The following is an 18,757-nucleotide window of genomic DNA, read 5'->3' on the forward strand; positions in this document are numbered from 1 at the left end:
TGAATCATGTACCTTTTGGGGGATCTTTTCACAAGAGTGAACTGTGAAGGGAGCTTATTATGCAAGACTAAACTGGACTGTGTGGAGGAGGATGCGAGTGAGCATCTCGGAGAGGTCGCAGCTTGCTGTGCTTTCAGGTCAATCAATACCAAAGCGAGTGGAAAAAGTCGGAATTGCCTGGGGAATTTTGCATGCTTGTAGCGATGGCTGAAAGATCATCTGACTAGATTGCATGCCTATACTGTACATCCACCCTTCGTATTTACAAGGAAGGAAATGGGCAGGCTACATAGGAAGCTGCCTTATACAAATTGAGGATATCGGTCCCTCCAACCCAGTGTTTTCTAAACTGGTTGGCAATAGCTCTCCAGAGTTTCAGACTGGGGGTATTTTCAGCCAACACGGGATTGAACTTGTGCCTATCTGCATGCAACGGCACTTCCAGCTTTAAACTGAACTGATTGCCACATGAATCTATTGGCATTTCTGTCACTATAAGCCATGTCCCATAGAGATGAAGGGCCAGAATGACCTTTTTTTATTGGCATCTATCAGAGCAAAACACCAAGTGATGAACCAGATTCCTGTTGGCTCTAATGACTAGTCTGGCAAACTTGACATTCTGGCTTCTTTTTTAAAAATAGTCTCCAGCTCAACACTGGCAAGTCCACAAGCCAATGCGCAGAGCAATAGGTCTGCTGCACCTTGTCGTCTGACCAAGCATTTGCAGGAAGTATTCTGAATGTTGTCTCTCGACCAACCTCCATATTTTCTCCATGCAAATGTTAGCCATTTTGACAGGAAGAATGCAGCTGGCCACCTCAGGAGCATAATATCACTCACACCTTATTAACTATCCTGTCCCTTGCAGTCTTGCATGCTATTGACTGAATTGCACCCCCCAGTTTGGTGTGTTGCCTTTTGTCCAGACGGTAATAAATGGTAGGTCTCTAATGTCAGAGGGACTGAGATGTTCTGAGCTTTCTTCTTAGGGTGAAGTAAACATACCCTTCCTGCTTGTCTGCTGTCTGAAATAGGAGTGTTCGAGTCTCAAGGAAGTTGCTTACCTCCCTTTTGTCTCAGAATCTGGCTTTGGGAAATGGACCCAGAACTCTTAGAATTAAGAGCTGTTCAACCATCATGTCCTGAAATCCAGGGCAAAGAAACTTGTTTTCTTTTATATTTTGGGTTCCAAATAAAAGTACAAGAGCCTAATAATCCATCTAATTAATAGAATCAATAGAATTGTAGAGTTGGAAGGGACCACGAGGATCATCTTCTAGTCCAACCCCCTGCAATGCAGGAATCTTTTGCCCAACATGGGGCTCAAACACATTACCCTGAGTCTTATGCTCTATTGACTGAGTTATCCCCAACTTAAGCATATCTATTTTATTTTATTTTTACTCAAATACATTCCCACCCAATTGTGGGCAATTGTGCCCTTTCCTCTCTCGCATCTCTGGTTAAATAAAAAAGTTAAACCTTTTTATTTTTACTCAGTATTTCTTCAAGCCTGCTTGGGAAGTATTTCAAATCCCTCTGTGCCGATTTCCACTTAGTTTCTGGAAAAATCAAGATTAGTTTTCTTTTTTGACTCCAGCTCTATAATTATTATTTACCACATTAACAGCCCTATCGCTTAGGCTTTTGTTATACATTTAGCCCATGCATTTAAACTCTCTGACTTGGCTGCACACACTAGAGCTGTACAACTGTTTTGGTTTGATATGAGTAGCAAGATTTCTGAAATGTTTGAAAGCTGAAATCTATAATTCCCCTTTTAATCTTAATTCAAAGGAAACGCCAGAGGGTGCAAAGGCTAGGAAACTGGAAAAAATACCTGCTTGGCTCAGGCTCTCTCATGTGGCCAGTGGCAATTTAATGCTGTTAACTTCAGGTGGTGAGCAGCTATCCACCTTATTGCTGTATCTGCAGCTCCCGGGGGAAGGCCCCAAAGGGAAACAAAAACCTGCTATTGTAGAATCTTCCAAGCAGATTTGAGTTTCTTTCCAGTGGAATCCAAACTGCAGCAGAATTTCATTATGTAGTCTCCAGAGCTAATTGCACTGCAAATTCAGTTATAACCCACAGGAGCCATAGCCTCTTTCCATAACAAGTGGACATAGGATCTGTTTGGGACCCAGAAGACCAGAGGTGCTCCAGTTTCCCTACAATGGTGCTGAATACTTGTGGCCAAAGAACTGGGACTGAGTCTCTTAAAATCCCAATGCCCAACAGCCTAAATGGAGGCAATGGTTGAGAACTAAAAATTCAATTGTTAGTTCCTAGTTCCTAATTCTTGTAGTGCATAGCCTGTTTTAAGCGGAAACTGCTTTTGTCTTACCAAAAAGATATATCTAACAAGTGTGCCACCAGGTTCCCTCTTCAAAAAAGTGATTATTATTATTATTTAGTCACTGAGTACAATGAATCAACCAATAAAAACCTAAAAACCCCACATCCGTACAAATAAATGGCAGGGCTTACAAAACCTACCCCACTAAAAAGAGGTGACAGGTACTGTACTCGAAACTGCTCAAATTAAATGCGAAAAGCCCAGTTAAAAAGGAAAACAATTTTCTTGTTCCTAAAAATAGATAAAGATGGTCCCATGTGAGTCTTCCTGGGGAAAGCATTGCACAACCAGGGAGCCACCACCGAAAAGGCCCGTTCTCAAATTATCACAGAGTCAATGCTCTGTTTAAAATAGGCTCTTAAAATGCAGTCACCATTCTGTTTAGAGTCAACATATAGGGAAGAAGTTATGGACACTGCCTTATTTGGCTGAGACATAGTCTCACAAAGTCTGTTAGTTACAGGTAGGTAGCCGTGTTGGTCTGAGTCGAAGCAAAATAAAAAAATTCCTTCAGTAGCACCTTAAAGACCAACTAAGTTTATATTTTGGTATGAGCTTTCGTGTGCATGCACACTTCTTCAGATACACTAGAAACAGAAGAACAAAGTCTGTTAGTGCTGTCATTATGCTGAGACCTACCCTGTTTCTCCGAAAATAAGATGTAGCCATAAAATAAGCCATAGCAGGATTTCTAAGCATTCAAGGAATATAAGCCATACCCCCCAAAAAATAAGCCATAGTGATAGGCAGTTTAACCATGTAGGTTAAACTGTATCATACTTAATAAAAAAATAAGACATCCCCTGAAAATAAGCCATAGTGGGTTGGGGTTTTTTTTGGAAAAATAAATATAAGACGGTGTCTTATCTTTGGAGAAACACGGTAGGAACTGCTTCTGGAGTGAATGAGGCAGCCTTAAAGAACAGTTCCAGAAGAGCATAGTGAGTGGGAAAGAAGACAAAGAAGAAAATGAACACCTTAACTGATAGTATGGTCTGGAACAGAATGATAAAACATCAAAAGTTTTTAGTGCATATGAATTCTTACTAGCCTATCTGCTCAAATAGACCTCTGCCAACCATCTGTGGTGTACTGAGGACTTGAGAAGAAAAGAATAAGCTCTCCCAGTTTACAAAAGCTTCTCTGCTTCAGTGTCTGAAAGCAATTCTTACAAGGGCAAGAGATGAATGGGTATTTGAAAGACTGGGTTAATATTTCGTGTGTTTTTCCCTGTGCAGTAACAGGCACGATCCAGAAAAACCTGTCTATTGTGCACAGCCATAAATTTATTCCAGAAATAAATTGGATGGGCAATAAACAAACACACAGTTTAAGACACACACATTTAAACGGAATCCACCACCCCCATTTGCAAACGCCAAATGGACATTATTAGGGGAGGGGGAGCACCAACCACCACCTCCCCATTTTGGACTCCTGTTTATGAGTGCTGAAGTCTACTTTTAAGGTATGGTGTAATCTCACATGCACTGGCTCACAAGCCTTGCACACAAGCTCTTTCTCACCCCACCCCAGCCTTTTCCTCTTGTCCAACTAGAGGCAAGTTCCTCAGAAACAGACGCTCCTTTTCGCTCGGCATCTGTGCTCCGAAGAATGATAGCTTTGCTGTGGCAGCATGAACAAAAAAGGCATTCTCTTACGCTCAAGGTATACCTCTTAACTAAACAACAGAGTACAGTGAGGCAGTGTGATCCCAAGGCCGCCCTGAAAGCCCATGCCAGCTATGAAAGCCCAGGGCACATTCTGGTGCAATCTCTTCCTGTCCCAGATGTGTTGCTCTTCTTGCAGCAAATGTTCTTAGAGAGGAGGAGGAGGCAGCTGCAAAGGCATTGCTCTGCACAACCTCGGAGCCTTTGCCCCTTTCAGCTGCTCAATGGCAGACAGGGAGGGGAATCAGAGGACAAGGGCATATCTGGCTGTAAGAGGCGTTCAACTCCCCCCCCCCTTGTGGTAGTCCACCGGCTCCTTGCCCAAATTATATAAACAACCACAAGCGTGCATCTATAGACGCAGCATTACAGCTGTCCCACACACTTACAGCTATCACGGCAGCAGACAACTATCCTTTTTATTTTTTATTTTAAAAAAAATAAAAAACAGATTTTTTATTATTTAAATAGGATTTTTTTGATTTAAATCAGATTTTTTAGAATTTAAACCAGATTTTTAAAATAAAATGCTTATGGAGGAAAAATCTTTCCAAAGATAGTTTTCTATTTAAGTTACATTATAGGAAATAAGGATTTAAGCTTTTCATGTGTGCTAAAACTCAGTCTAAGGTGTTTTTTAAAATAATAATAATAATAATTGTTTAACCACATCAGTTAACAAACATAACATATAACATATGCTATATAACATATAACATATGCTATAATGTTATTGTTTTAGTTAAATAAATTGTTTAAATTGCTATTAAGGAAAAGATTGTTTTACTCCTTCCAACAAAGTACAGCAGAAAAGTTGTCCAAATAGAAACAGTTAACTTATTAAACCTCACAATAATTCCATAAATATCTGTCAATGTATTTCTAATAGTACATATAACCAAATCAGTAATTTTTGATATAACTGTAAAAACTACAGTGGTACCTCTACTTACGAATAACTCTACTTATGAATGTTTCTACTTACGAACGGAGCTCCGTCCGCCATCTTGGATTTGGTTTAGATAGGATTTTTTTCTACTTACGAATTTTTAGATAGGGTTGCTTCTACTTACAAATTTTTTCTCCCAATGCATTCCTATGGGATTCGAGTTACAATTTTTTTCGACTTACAAATGAGTGTTTGGAACACATTAAATTCGTAAGTAGAGGTACCACTGTACTCTGAAAATTTATTCGTCCAATATCTGTCAATGTATTTCTAATAGTACTTTACGTATAACCAAATCAGTAATTTTTGATATAACTGTAAAAACTACTCTGAAAATTTATTCGTCCAAAAATGAAACCTTCACCTGGTTGTAAATATTAAGATTATACCAGCAAGAATGAGTCTTTCTGTTAAAAAAAGAAAAGAAAAAAAAGATTTAAATCAAGTCTTACTGGCTAGTGATTTAAATCATGATTTAAATCAAATCCACCCTGTGAAGGATGCACCTAGCCACACACACTTTGGTGTACACACCCATCGCCCAAGCACAGCACAATGTGCCCTCTCACCTCGAGGCCTTTCTGACTCTCGCCTTTTCGAAGGAGAACCGAGGCTGTTCGGTCAAGTCGTACGTCCGGGTCGTGGGCTCTGCGGACACTCCTTCCTTGGCGCCTCTCCTCCTGTTGCTGGACGGGGCTGCATGGTTGGCCCTGGGTGTTTCTTTAAGAGGGGAGAAGAGGAAGGGGTTTGCCCCCTGGGTGTCCACAACATCCTGCAGCTTGTTGAGCTGGATGCATTTGCACTTCAGCTCTTCGGTGAGGTCGGCAATGGTCCGGGTTTGCTTAGCCAGCTGCTCCTGCAGCTCGATGATGTGGTAGTTCCTCTCGTGGAGCTCATCCTCCTGCCTCTTCAGCTCCCTCTCGAGCTCCCAGATCTTGCTCCTCAGAATATCTGCCGCACCTGTGATGGTGCTGATGTTCAGTCCCGGGTCTTTCGAGAACTTGCTGCTCCCTGAGCAACCCAGAGGGCAGTTTCCCACATGGCTGTCTGGCCTCTTCAGGTACTTGTGTTTCACTGACCCATTTCCCATTTGGGCAGGTGACCTGGACAAAAGAGGTTGGGGGGGGGAGGAGAAACCAGTTCAAAACCCTCACTGTGATAATGGGATAAGACAACCAGAGCATTGTTTACCTGAAAGGCAAATGCTAAGACTGGCAGGTTTTCTCACTACACAGAAAGAAAACTTTAATCCTTTTTTTCTTCCTTTTAAGAAAATAATCCATCTAGCTGTATGTCGGCTTATGTGCCGCTGTGCATTTCAAACGTATGTCTCATGCAACCTGCTGCTGCTCTTGTTGAGCATTCCAGAGAATTTCACACATTGAAGCTGAAATTCTGGTGTCAGGCTGCTAGAAGGAAATAAAACCGAACAGCAACATTGGAAATGTGGGAGGCGGAAAAAGAAAGAAAAAAGAAAGAAAATATGAGTCAACTTTCTTCTGCAAGAAAGCTACTGGTGTGGTTTTGAAAAAAGTAAAAAGGTAAAGGGGCCCCTGACCATCAGGTCCAGTCGTGTCCGACTCTGGGGTTGCGGCACTCATCTCGCTCTATAGGCCGAGGGAGCCGGCGTTTGTCCGCAGACAGCTTCCGGGTCATGTGGCCAGCATGACAAAGCTGCTTCTGGCGAGCCAGAGCAGCACACGGAAACCCCGTTTACCTTCCCGCCGGAGCAGTCCCTATTTATCTACTTGCACTTTGATGTGCTTTCGAACTGCTAGGTGGGCAGGAGCTGGGACTGAGCAACGGGAGTTCACCCCGTCGCAGGGATTCGAACCGCCGACCTTCTGATCAGCAAGCCCTAGACTCTGTGGTTTAACCCACAGCGCCACCTGGGTCCCTTTTTGAAAAAAGTAGCAGTTGTATTTTGATGTTAAAGTCCAAATATCTCTCTCTCTCTCTCTCTCTCTCTCTCTCTCTCTCTCTCTCTCTCTCATACACACACACACACAAACACATGTGTCAATGGCAGAACTGGAACATCATTTCAGCTTGCAAACATGAAATGTTGAGCTACCAAACCTAGAAGTAAACGAAAAATTGCAAGATCATTTAAGTGCTACAAACAATTTGAGTTAGCAAAGCAAACATACTTGGTACACTTAGACCTAAGAAACCTCGCTGATGAAGAATCTTCGAAACAGGGCCTTGTCCTGATGTTGATATTTACTGGAAGTTATCCTGAATAAAACTTTGTGAATATTTTTTGAAATTATCCTTTCTGGCCCGAGTTCTTGCAATTTTTCGTTTACTTCTGGACTTTACCAAGAACTCCAATTTCTACTGAGCTACCAAACCTACACATGGCTGAAAAATAGATGAGAGCTGTACTATCCACACTATAACTTTCTCTAAAGAATCCTAGGGAACTGTAGGTTCCCCATCATAACTTAGACAGTTGTTGCATGAGGCTCTGGGTCCCAGGTAGTGATCCCCATCCCCTTTCCATTGGCATCTGTAGTCAAGGATCAGACTGGGGAGCTTCTTGCATGGTAAGCTCAAGGTATTTCGTTGCTCTCATATATAGCATAGAGAGTCCTGGATTTCATGGAAGGTTGGCAGGTAGTCAGAGGCTGCGTCAGACTCCTGGTGTCTACAAAGTTTCCTATCACAGAAACTCAGGAAGGTGCCTTACACAGAGCCAGACCACTGGCCCATCTAGCTCAGTATTGCCGACACTGGCTGGCAGAAGCCTGATCGCCGGGGTTTCAGGCAGCTGTCTCTCCCATCTCAAACCTGGAGATGCCAGAGATTGAACCTGGGATCTTGCACATACGGGGCAGGTGCTCCACCACAGAGCTAGGGCCCTTTCCCCTTATCCTTCCTTGCCTCTCCCTCTTTCTTCCTCCTGTCTGCTCCAGCATGGGGAGATTGTGTCACAACACAGGAGACTCCCAATCTCACTGCTTCTCCAGCTCCCCTCTGAAATTATGGTGGCCCTTTGGACACCCAAAATGAAGACCCTGTGTGGTTTCTCCCAACATCTCCCAGGAAGACTGAAACCCACTCTTCCACAGAACTGCCAGCCTGGTGCTGATGTTGCCTCCTAGGCATTATTACTGTGACATCGCGCTTCTGTGTCCAGGGCAGCTGTTTATCAGCTCCATCTGGTACGCAGGCTGAGACCCTACCTGCCCGCGGACTGTCTCGCCAGAGTGGTGCATGCTCTAGTTATCTCTCGCTTGGACTACCGCTCTACCTTTGAAGGTGACCCGGAAACTACAACTAACCCAGAATGCGGCAGCTAGACTGGTGACTGGGAGCGGCCGCCGAGACCACATAACACCGGTCCTGAAAGACTTACATTGGCTCCCAGTACGTTTCCGAGCTCAATTCAAAGTGTTGGTGCTGACCTTTAAAGCCCTAAACGGCCTCGGCCCAGTATACCTGAAGGAGCGTCTCCACCCCCATCGTTCTGCCTGGACACTGAGGTCCAGCACCGAAGGCCTTCTGGTGGTTCCCTCGCTAAGAGAAGCCAAGATACAGGGAACCAGGCAGAGGGCCTTCTCAGTAGTGGCACCCACCCTGTGGAATGCCCTCCCACCAGAGGTCAAAGAGAACAACAATTACCAGACCTTTAGAAGGCATCTCAAGGCAGCCCTGTTTAGGGAAGCTTTTAATGTTTGATGGATTTCTGTATTTTAATATTTTGTTGGAAGCCGCCCAGAGTGGCTGGGGGAACCCGGCCAGATGGGCGGGGTATAAATAATATATTATTATTATTATTATTATTATTATTATTATTATTATTATTCCTTATCTCTCGCCATTCAAAACTGCTTGTTCCCAGACACACAAGGGATGCAAATGTATGTTGTGTGCAGTTTGGTGAATGCTCATGGGAGAACCACACTGGGACTCAAACTGCTCATGGACAGCCTGTAGCTTATGCTTGTAACTGTGTCGAGGCCTGAGCTATGGAGGCCTGTAAGAGAGAGCAGTGTTCTTCTTCCTTATGAACACTCTCTCTGTATGTGTGCATGAGAAAGAGAGAGCTCTGTAACCTTATCTCAGTGCCATCAACGTACTGTGTTCGTTGATTTGTGACTTCCGTGAATGGCTAGCGGGGGTGTCACTGTGATTGATGGGTGGCAATGAAGTTGCAAAGGACTCCGTGGGCTGTTGTTGTTCCTCTGCAGACTCTCATGCTGTTTTGCTGCTGGAGGAGCATAGCTTGCTTTTTCCAGTGCGCCACCCAAAGCCTTGGCATAGCACCGGCACAAGCCCAGCTGCAGAATTAGCCTCGTGCGGTAGCACAAGTTACCCAGGTTCTAAAATATGCATGTCATTATTTATAGACTTGCATCTATTCCGGGCTGCACGTCTGGGCTAGAGAAAGAAACAGTTAGTGGGAAATAGCATTGTTTGGACCACATGGCTTTCAGCCGATTGGTACTGTGTCTCGGCTGATGGGGGGGGGGAGGGACTTGCTTAAGAGCAGGTCTCCCTCCCCCCCACAGGGCGTGTCAGTGAGACAATGTCAGGCTCCTTTGTGACACCTGAATTGTGATGTTCCAGTAGTAGGATTTTAACCAATGTTGTCAGCAGTAATGGGAACACTGTGTGTGTTTATGACAAAAGTGTCTCTCACTAAATGTAAATGAACTGTGAAAAAGACTGTGAATTGAAAGCGGAGATGATAGATGTAGCTTTCCCTGTTTTGTAACACACAAAAAAATCCTTAATAAAAAGTAATTAAAGAGAGAAAGAGAGAAAACAGTTGTGCAAAAATTCAGGTGCCCAGAAGCCATTTGGAACTTAAAAGATGAGCTTGGCAACTGGCTCCGTGTATAGCTGTGGACCATAGGAGCAAAGGAAGATTATGTCAAGTCTGACTAGAGACCCCCCAAAGGGTGGTGACCCTATACCAGCAAAATATGGCTGGCTTCCTACCTTTTGCAACCATTTTTGCACTATTCTTGCAAAACGCCAAATGTGAGCTAAGTTAAAACATACATTTATAGCCTGAGTTGCCAAGTCTCTTCCCAAAAGGTTCAAACTGACAGACACAAGACTTCTCATTTCATCCTCAATAGGGTGCTGTGATGAGGTTCGGCTGACTGGTCCAAAACAGCCCAGAAAAATTAGTCCAGCATCTTGTTCTCACTGGAGCCAACCGGATGCCTGTGGGTAGCCCACAAGCAGAAGCCAAGCACAGCAGCACCCTCCCCAGTTGCGATTCCCAACAGCTGGTATTGTGAGACATACCCCCTCTGACAGTGGAGGTAGACCTTAGCTACCATGGGAGAGCCAGCATAGCTCAGTTAGAGTGTGGTGCTGATAAAGCCAAAGTTGCAGGTTTGATCCCCGTATGGGACAGCTGCATATTCCTGCATTAAAGGAGGTTGGTCTAGAAGATCCTCAGGGTCCCTCTCAACTCTCTGATTCTAAGACTAGTAATCTTTCATAGTCCAATCCGCCATCAATTTCTCTCATCGTCTTTTCACAGCCAACCGACTTGGTGGTCGTCACAACCTCTTGTGGGAGCCAATTCCTTCGTCTTGCACTGTCCTTCACTGTGCAAAGAACTACTGCTGAATCATAGAATTATGTAGAGTTGGAAGGAACCGTAAGGGTCATCTAGTCCAAACCCCTGCAGAAAAGATGCATAAATCTTTCTCCCAACGTGGAGAATCTCTTTCCTGAACATTCCATATGGCCAATTGGGGTGGGTTTGAGTGGTTGAATGGGGATTCGAACCTGTGCCTACCTGGTCCAAGTGTGACACTCTATAACACATTGACTTACTAAAGAACTCCAAAAAAGCAGAGCCACTTCAGCTTTTCAAGAAGGTTCAACTTTGCCTCCCCCCTTCACCTCTAACAGTGACACTAAATAGCTAATAAACCATTGATAATGACTACAGAGAGAACCTAGACAGCATCTTAAAAAGCAGAGACATCACCTTGCCTACAAAGGTCCGTATAGTTAAAGCTATGGTTTTCCCAGGAGTGATGTATGGAAGTGAGAGCTGGACCATAAAGAAGGCTGACCACCGAAGAATTGATGCTTTTGAATTATGGTGCTGGAGGAGACTCTTGAGAGTCCCATGGACTGCAAGAAGATCAAACCTATCCATTCTTAAGGAAATCAGCCCCGAGTGCTCCCTGGAAGGACAGATCGTGAAGCTGAGGCTCCAATACTTTGGCCACCTCATGAGAAGAGAAGACTCCCTGGAAAAGACCCTGATGCTGGGAAAGACGGAGGGCACAAGGAGAAGGGGATGACAGAGGATGAGATGGTTGGACAGTGTTCTCGAAGCTACAAACATGAGTCTGACCAAACTGTGGGAGGCAGTGGAAGACAGGAGTGCCTGGTGTGCTATGGTCCATGAAGAGTCGGACACGACTAAATGACTAAACAACAACAACAGCAGAGAGAACAGGAGCTTGCTGCTCTGAAAACTCTTCCATTTCTCTCGTTTGTTGCTATGCTATTTAATTAACCAACACAGGGACCAGTGTGCGATCAAGTCACATCAGATCTTCATCTCCTCCTCTTCCCTATCCTGCAGAAGGAACAAGGATGCATGTGCTTTTAGCTCAAAGCAAACAGCTCCACACTACTGCCCTTCATGGAGGTGATACAATTACTATAATCTCTCCCATCAGTGGTTATTTAATATATGCATATAGGCATGTTATATAAACTTGATTTCCCCCATTACATACCAACAGAAAAGGAGGAAGCCACCGGCATACAAACATACATACATACATTTTCAGCACTGAACCTTGGGTGAAGCACCACCCCGTTATCTCCCCCACTCCCCCCCCCAAAGGAAAAAGAAAGATGCTTGGCAAATAATGCCCCACTTTGTACGTGAAGCCCTAACACACAATAAACTTATAAGTGTTTTTTTCATTATCAGCTTGAGATGGTGGTTCAGAAGGCAATTAATAAATCAATGGTCATAACAGGAACAATAAATAGCAGGATGAGATAAAGCTGGAATGAAGTCTCCCAGGCATGTGACATGGTACTAAATGTCTTTTACATTAGGAAAATCCTAGCTCCAGCAATGATCACGGGGGAAATGCAAGGACGCTGGACTCCCCCAGAAAAATCTGCATGCATTTTGAGCTTTAACATGTCGCACTCCAGAGAAGCCCGCTATTCCTAGTTTCCAGCACAAATCTCTCCCCCAGCAGACAACTGCATGCCCAACATTGCATAGTTGTGAAGTTCCCCCCTCCCCTCTTTTATTGCACATAGATGGAGAGCAAGCTCACATCTTTCCCCCACCCTGTCTGCTGGAGCTATGCAATGTGGGTGCAAACAAAGTAAATAATAATTGTGGTATTGCTCTCTCAACTAGGTTAACAAATGGTTAAGAGCTGGGTCCCCAACACACACACACACACACACACACACACACACACACGCCAGATTCAATCAATGCGCGCTTCAGGTAAGGTAGAGTTGCTGTTTTTAAAATGCACGTTTGCAGTGCTCGTTATCCTGGGTTAATTAATGCACAACACAAGTGTGTGTGTGTGTGTGTGTGTGTGTGAGCCTGAAATTCTGGAGAGCCCCTGCCGGCCAGTGTAGACAACACTGTCTCGAGTGAAGGCAGCTTCCTCCAGGATGCGTCTGCGTCTGCGTCTGCACACTCAACCAGCGGGCGCACACGTGAAGCGTCAACGCGCGTCTGGACCCCGATTTCGCCCTCCAAGCCTCCATCCCCTCGTCTCCAAGAGCCAGGCTCGCCCGGCAACCTTCGCCCGCTTCGGCGGCACTCACCTGCCCGGTCAGCTCTGGCTCCGGCCACTGCCTTTCCAGGGACGCAGCCGGCCTCTTGCCCGGAGCCGCGGGGCCCAGAGACACAGAGGCAGTCGGGCGGGCGCGCAGGCTGCGAGGAACGGACAGCGCGTTCTGCGGGCACCGCCGCCGCCTCCTAGCTCCAGCCGCGGCTGCTTGCAAGAGGCGGAGGTGGCAAGGGCTGATGCCTGCCTGCCTGCCTGCCTCTCTCTCCGGCGCGCAGGGGAGGGAAGGGGAGGAGAGCGCAGGCAGGAGCCGCCTCCTCGTGCCAGCCCCGCCGCTTGCCCTTCGCTCGAGGCCGGGAAGGAGGGAGGGAAGGAGGGGAGCCAGCTTGCCTGGCGCTTGGTGGGGATAGGAGTCCCACCACCGCGGCCGCGCATCCCCCGGGCCCGCGCGCCAGGCTGCTTGAATCCCCGGAGAGCGCGCAGCGGCGCATAGCTAGAAAGGAGGAGAGGAGGAGGAGGGGAAAGGAGCTGTCCAGCAGAGTTCACACGTGCAGAAGGTCAGCCTCTCCCTGCAACCCGCCTCTCAGCCAGCGGGGACTTGCACGTGTGAACGCACCACCAGCACAGAGAAACAGGGCGAGCAGCCACCCGGAAAGGGCTGGGCTTTTCGATCAGCTGGCTCCCAAGTGCTTTTCGCTGGGGTCGGCCGTTCACACGTTCGGTTGCTGCCAGGGTTTAAAAAGGAAGCCACCTAGTGCTGAGAAAGCAAGCCATGTGTGTCTGAGAATGTGTGAATGGGTGCGGTGCCCCCACCACCACCCTAGCCTTGTGTTTGAACCCATATGGAATTGATGTTGACTGAGCTGTGTGGATGATGGCCCATTTCACACATGCAGGTTGGTGCTGGAGGGTGACGCGGATGAGCATTGCGCAAGCTTCTGTGTCCCAGCTTTGAATGCCCTTACCAGAAATGGGGTTGCCACCTCTGCCTGTGACTTTTAAGGTTTATTTCACATGTTATAGAATTGTAAACCCCTCTGTGGGGTTTGGATGAAGGTTGGTATATAAATTTAATAAACAATAACATGAGTTTCACCAAACTGCAGGAAGCAGTGGAAGACAGGAGTGCCTGGCGTGCTATGGTCCACGGGGTCACGAAGAGTTGGACACGACTAAACGACTAAACAACAACAACAACAATTTGTATACTGGGAAGTAACATGCAAACTTCTGTGTAGGTTGTCACAACTATTTCAAGCACTACAGTTCCCAGGTTTTTTTGGGGGGGGGGCTTCAAATGTGCTTTAAATATCTGGTATGCTAGTAGCCTCTGCCTTCACTTTAATGTAGGAGTCCTCAAATTCTTCTGTAAAATTCTTCTAATTGCTGCCTCTGATCAAAACAGAGTGCTGTCCAAGCAAACTAACTCTAATAGGAGCATTCCTCAGAGGCCTGCCCTACCTTCCCCCCGCACTCTCATTATATTTTGTTCTAATTAAAAATGACAAAGTTATTACATAAAATGCACTAATTGTGCCTTTTGCTGCTTTCTTGGTACTTGGGAATGCAAATCCTGTGGATGATATGGTGAGAATTATGCGGGGGGGGGAGGAGGAAATGGGTCGTATTAAAAACTTTGCATAATTAAACTACTTTGTGCAGAAGGATATTGACAAGGAAACAAACGGCAGTAGGCCTCTCTACTGCCATGTAGGTTGATCACATGGTTAAAACAAGTGCACCTAATTTGGCCCTCTTATCTTGGAGGGAAAGCTAGTATAACATGTAGTTCGGCTCTTAAATGCTCTTCTCTATGGAGGACAAGGCAGACTCAATACAGATCCCTTTAGCTTGGTGCAATATATACAAGGAGCATCACATATTGTCCTGGACTGGTTGGAGGAGTCGAACAAGTGGTGGGAGGAACCAGCTGGGGAGCCACCAATGGAAGAAGGCTCAGAGCCAGGGGATTGGTGGTGGGGCAACAATGAGTGGTCAAGAGGGAGAAGACTGAGAGGAGGAAGTGTGGGAAGCTGAAGAGGCAACAGGGCTTAGTGAGCAGGGAGAGTCTGTGGCAGAGAGAAGACCAGGAGCTGAAGCTGAAGAAACAGAGATGAGTCAGGCTGGTGAAGGAAGCACAGGGGTCTCCCCCTCCTGCTGTGACAAGCTCCCCTCCTGCCTGGTCTGCCAGGACCAGGAGAGGCATGAAGTGGGAGGAGATAAGGCAGGCAATGCCAGCATAGTCTCAGATTGCTTGGGGAAAACCCAGGAGAGGAGTTGTCTTAGGCAGCTGTGGAAAGGCAGGGACCTTCAGACTCTGCAGCTGCCTCATAGGGGCAGATCTATTGAAGAGGAGTTGCTGTGCACTTTAGACCTGGCAGACCTGAGCACTTCCTGTTTCTTCTAATAAAGAAGTGGTGGTTTAGTGGTGGCTTGTTTTTGACACCCCGTTCATTTGAATGGAGCTTGCACAGGAGAAATCCCTGCTGGACCTTGCCCTAAGAGTTTGACTCTGCACATACCACCAGCTGCATTGACGCCTTGTCCCTTCCAAGGATGCAGTTCTGGATTTTAACCTCTAAAGTCCTAAACAGCTTGAAACCCACCCTGGTACCTTCAGGACTGCTTTCTCCCCTGTGAGCTTTCCAAGATCATTCTTAGAAGCCCTTCTCTGGGTTCTCTGGCTGCGGGAAGGGGCTTTGAGCCTAGGGATTGGTGATGGGACAACAATGAATGGTCAGAGGGAGAATGCTGAGAGGAGGTGGTGTTGGAAGCTGAAGAGGTACTAGGGCTTAGTCAGCTGGGAGAGTCTGCAGAAGAGAGAAGTCCAGAATCGGAGGCAGAAGCGGGAAAGGAGGGAGGCCAAGAAGCAAAGATGCCTCACACTGGTGTCTCCGCCTCCTGAAACGAGAAGCTCCACCCTGGTCTCCCAGAAGAGTCATGAAATGGGCAGAGAAGAGGTTGTCTGCACACAGGCACAGTCTCTGATTGCTTGCAATAAGCCCTGGAGAGGAGAGGACTGTGGGGAGGCAAGGGCAACTGATTTTCATGCAGTAAGACCCTCGGGAATGAGCTGCTCTGCTCATTAGGTCTGACATTCAGTCGAGTCTGTGTTTTTGCTAATAAAGAGCTAACTCCATCTTTGAACTGTGTGGTTTCTTAATGGCATGCTCCTGTGACACGTACGGACATAAGGAGAGTCCATCTGGATCAGGCCAAAGGTCTATCTGCTCCAGCATCCAGATGCCTATCGGAAGCCCATGGGGAAAGCAGGAGCACACTCTCCTCTTGTGCTTCCCAAGCAATTGGTATTCAGAGGCTTGCGACCTCCAATACTGGGGGCAAAACACACGTTATAATGGACATTCGTCATGGAAAGCCATATCCGTCAAGACTTTGTCCAAATCACTTTTAAAGTGGTCCAAGTTGTTGGCCATTTCAATGTCTTGTGGCAGTGAGTTCCACAGCTGTGCGAAAAAATACTTTCGTTTGTCTACCCTAAAATCACCCACTGTATTTGCAGTTATGAGAAAGGGAGGAAAACATTTGTCTAGCCACTTTCCCCCCCACTATGCATAATTTTAGACACCTCTCCTTCCACCACCACCTTTTACCTAAAAGAAAAAGCCCCACATGCTGTTAGGTGCCGTGACCAGAACTAAACACAATATTCCCAGTGCAGTTGTGTCATAGATTTATATAAAAGCATTATGATACTGGCAGTTTTATTTTCAATTCCTTTCCTAATGATTACAAGCATGGAATTTACCCTTTTCATAGCCACCACAAACTGGTCAACATTTTCATTTAGCCAGACCTCTGAAGTCATTCCTGTTTGTTTAAAACCAGTTCACACCCCATTAGCAAATATGTGAAGTTAGAAAAAAATTGTGTGTGTGCCTTGCTTTACACTGCTTACATTGAATTACAGTATATTTTAATACCCCAAATCCCTTTTTAAAATGTTGCATCACAATGAACGCTTTTCAGCCCTCCGATCTTAGGGGAAAGTTTCCTATTTTTGCTAGAAGACCAGCAATTTCACATTGAAGTTCTTTAAGACTGCCACGTGGACATGATTATTTGTTTGTTTTGAATTTGTCAGTAAGGCCTGTTACACACACAATGGTTCTAGTCCTCCCCCTTTGGGGATATCTAGCTTGTTGCCCTATCATACCACTTTAAATAGCCATCCCTTCCCCCCAAAGAATCATGGGAACTGTAGTTTGTTAAGGGTGCTGAGCGTTGCTAGGAGACCCCCCCCCAATTCCCCTCACAGTGTTACAATTCCCAGACTTCCCTGGAAAGAAGGATGATTGATTTTTAAACCACTCTGGGAATTGTAGCTCTGTGAGGAGAACAGGGGTCTCCTAACAGTTGAGTGTTCCCTCAACTGTTTTTTGCATTTCGATATTTAGGTTTCCAAGTGATGAAAACTCCTATTATTATTATTATTATTATTATTATTATTATTATTATTAAATAGGACATCCCTATTTCCATTAGAAAAATGTTGGAGGGTATGTTGTTGGCATTTTGGTTTTGGTTTTTTTTTTAAAAAAAAGGACGATAGGCTGTAGATGGGAACTCATACCCTCCAATGTTTCTCTGATTAAAATAGTGATTTCCTGTTGTTGTTGTTGTTGTTGTTGTTGTTGTTGTTGTTGTTGTTGTTGTTGTTATACACCACCCACCTGACTGGGTTGCCCCAGCCACTCTGGGCAGCTTCCAACATAATAGAACATTTAACATTTAAAAATATTTTAAATTACAGGGCTGACCTCAGATGGCTTGGGGGGTTGGATAAGTCCATACCCTCCAATATTATTATTTCCATACCCTCCAATATTATTATTTCCGATGAAAATAATAATAATAATAATAATAATAATATATTATTATTATTATTATTATTATTATTATTATTATTTATTTGTACCCCACCCATCTGGCTGGGTTTCCCCAGCCACTCTGGGTGGCTTCCATTAAAATATTAAAATACAATGGTCTGTTAAACATTAAAAGCTTCCCTAAACAGGGCTGCCTTGAGATGCCTTCTAAAGGTCTGGTAATTGTTGTTCTCTTTGACCTCTGGTGGGAGGGCGTTCCACGGGGCGGGTGCCACTACTGAGAAGGCCCTCTGCCTGGTTCCCTGTAACTTGGCTTCTCGCAGCGAGGGAACCGCTATAGGGACGTCTTAAGGAAAAGTGGGACATTCCGGGATCAAATCAGAAACTGGGATGACTTCTCTAAATCAGGGATGTCCCTGGAAAATAGGGACACTTGGAGAGTCTGGGAATGGGGGATAAATCTGATTCAGTTCACCTTTAAAGGTGAACCTACCTAATTTGCAGTTTCCAAAACAATATAAGAACCGAAATGCAACCATCTTTTGAAATCGGCACATCTCCGAATTTTGCAATGTTGTTCTTACACCAAGTAATGTGTACAAAGATGCATATACTAGGATAGAGTGTGCATATAAATGCATGTATCTGTGAAAATATAGCAAAATTGCATACAAAAATGTGTTTATTGGGATGTATATGCAGGAAAATCCTGGTGAACTTTCATGAGGGTTTAAACAACAACCACCACCCGCAAATTCATAGAAATATAGAATTGTAGAGTTGGAAGGGACCCCCAAGGGTCATCTAGTCCAACCCCCTGCTGCAGAAATGTGGAAAACTGGAATAAAAATAAGAAACTGCAAAAACTTAATTGGACAGATCTACCCATCCTTAGTGGTAACAAGAGGAAATTGAAATATACAGACCAAATTACATATGGTCACAAGTCAAATTAGCTAAGAAATATATTAAGCATTTTCTTATACAAATAATATGCATTAAAATTATTTAAACAATCAACATTATTATTATTAAATTATCTCCCTATCCATAGGAATTATGAGCAGAGAGCGTTATTCTTGACACACTGCACAAAATAAAGTCAGCCACAGATTGCTTTTGCCCTGGAAACAGGGCTGGTGGGTTGAATGCCTTCTGATCCACCA

The 18,757-nt window shown here is 45.1% G+C and overlaps 1 protein-coding gene across 1 annotated transcript in view; it reads right to left on the reverse strand.

Moving 5' to 3' along the window:
- Positions 1–12,916, reverse strand: part of PRKG2 (protein kinase cGMP-dependent 2) — a 73,012-nt gene extending 60,096 nt beyond the window's left edge. Inside the window, exons 1-2 of the mRNA XM_035112345.2 lie at positions 12,779–12,916; positions 5,548–6,081 (exon numbers count right to left, since the gene is read on the reverse strand). Coding sequence (XP_034968236.2) covers positions 5,548–6,068 — 521 coding nt within the window. The 5' untranslated portion in view covers positions 6,069–6,081; positions 12,779–12,916. The remainder of the gene's footprint in view (positions 1–5,547; positions 6,082–12,778) is intronic.
- Between the last annotated feature and the right edge of the window lie 5,841 nt (positions 12,917–18,757).

Source organism: Zootoca vivipara, chromosome 9 (genome assembly GCF_963506605.1).
Source record: "Zootoca vivipara chromosome 9, rZooViv1.1, whole genome shotgun sequence".
Classification (NCBI taxonomy): Eukaryota; Metazoa; Chordata; class Lepidosauria; order Squamata; family Lacertidae; genus Zootoca; species Zootoca vivipara.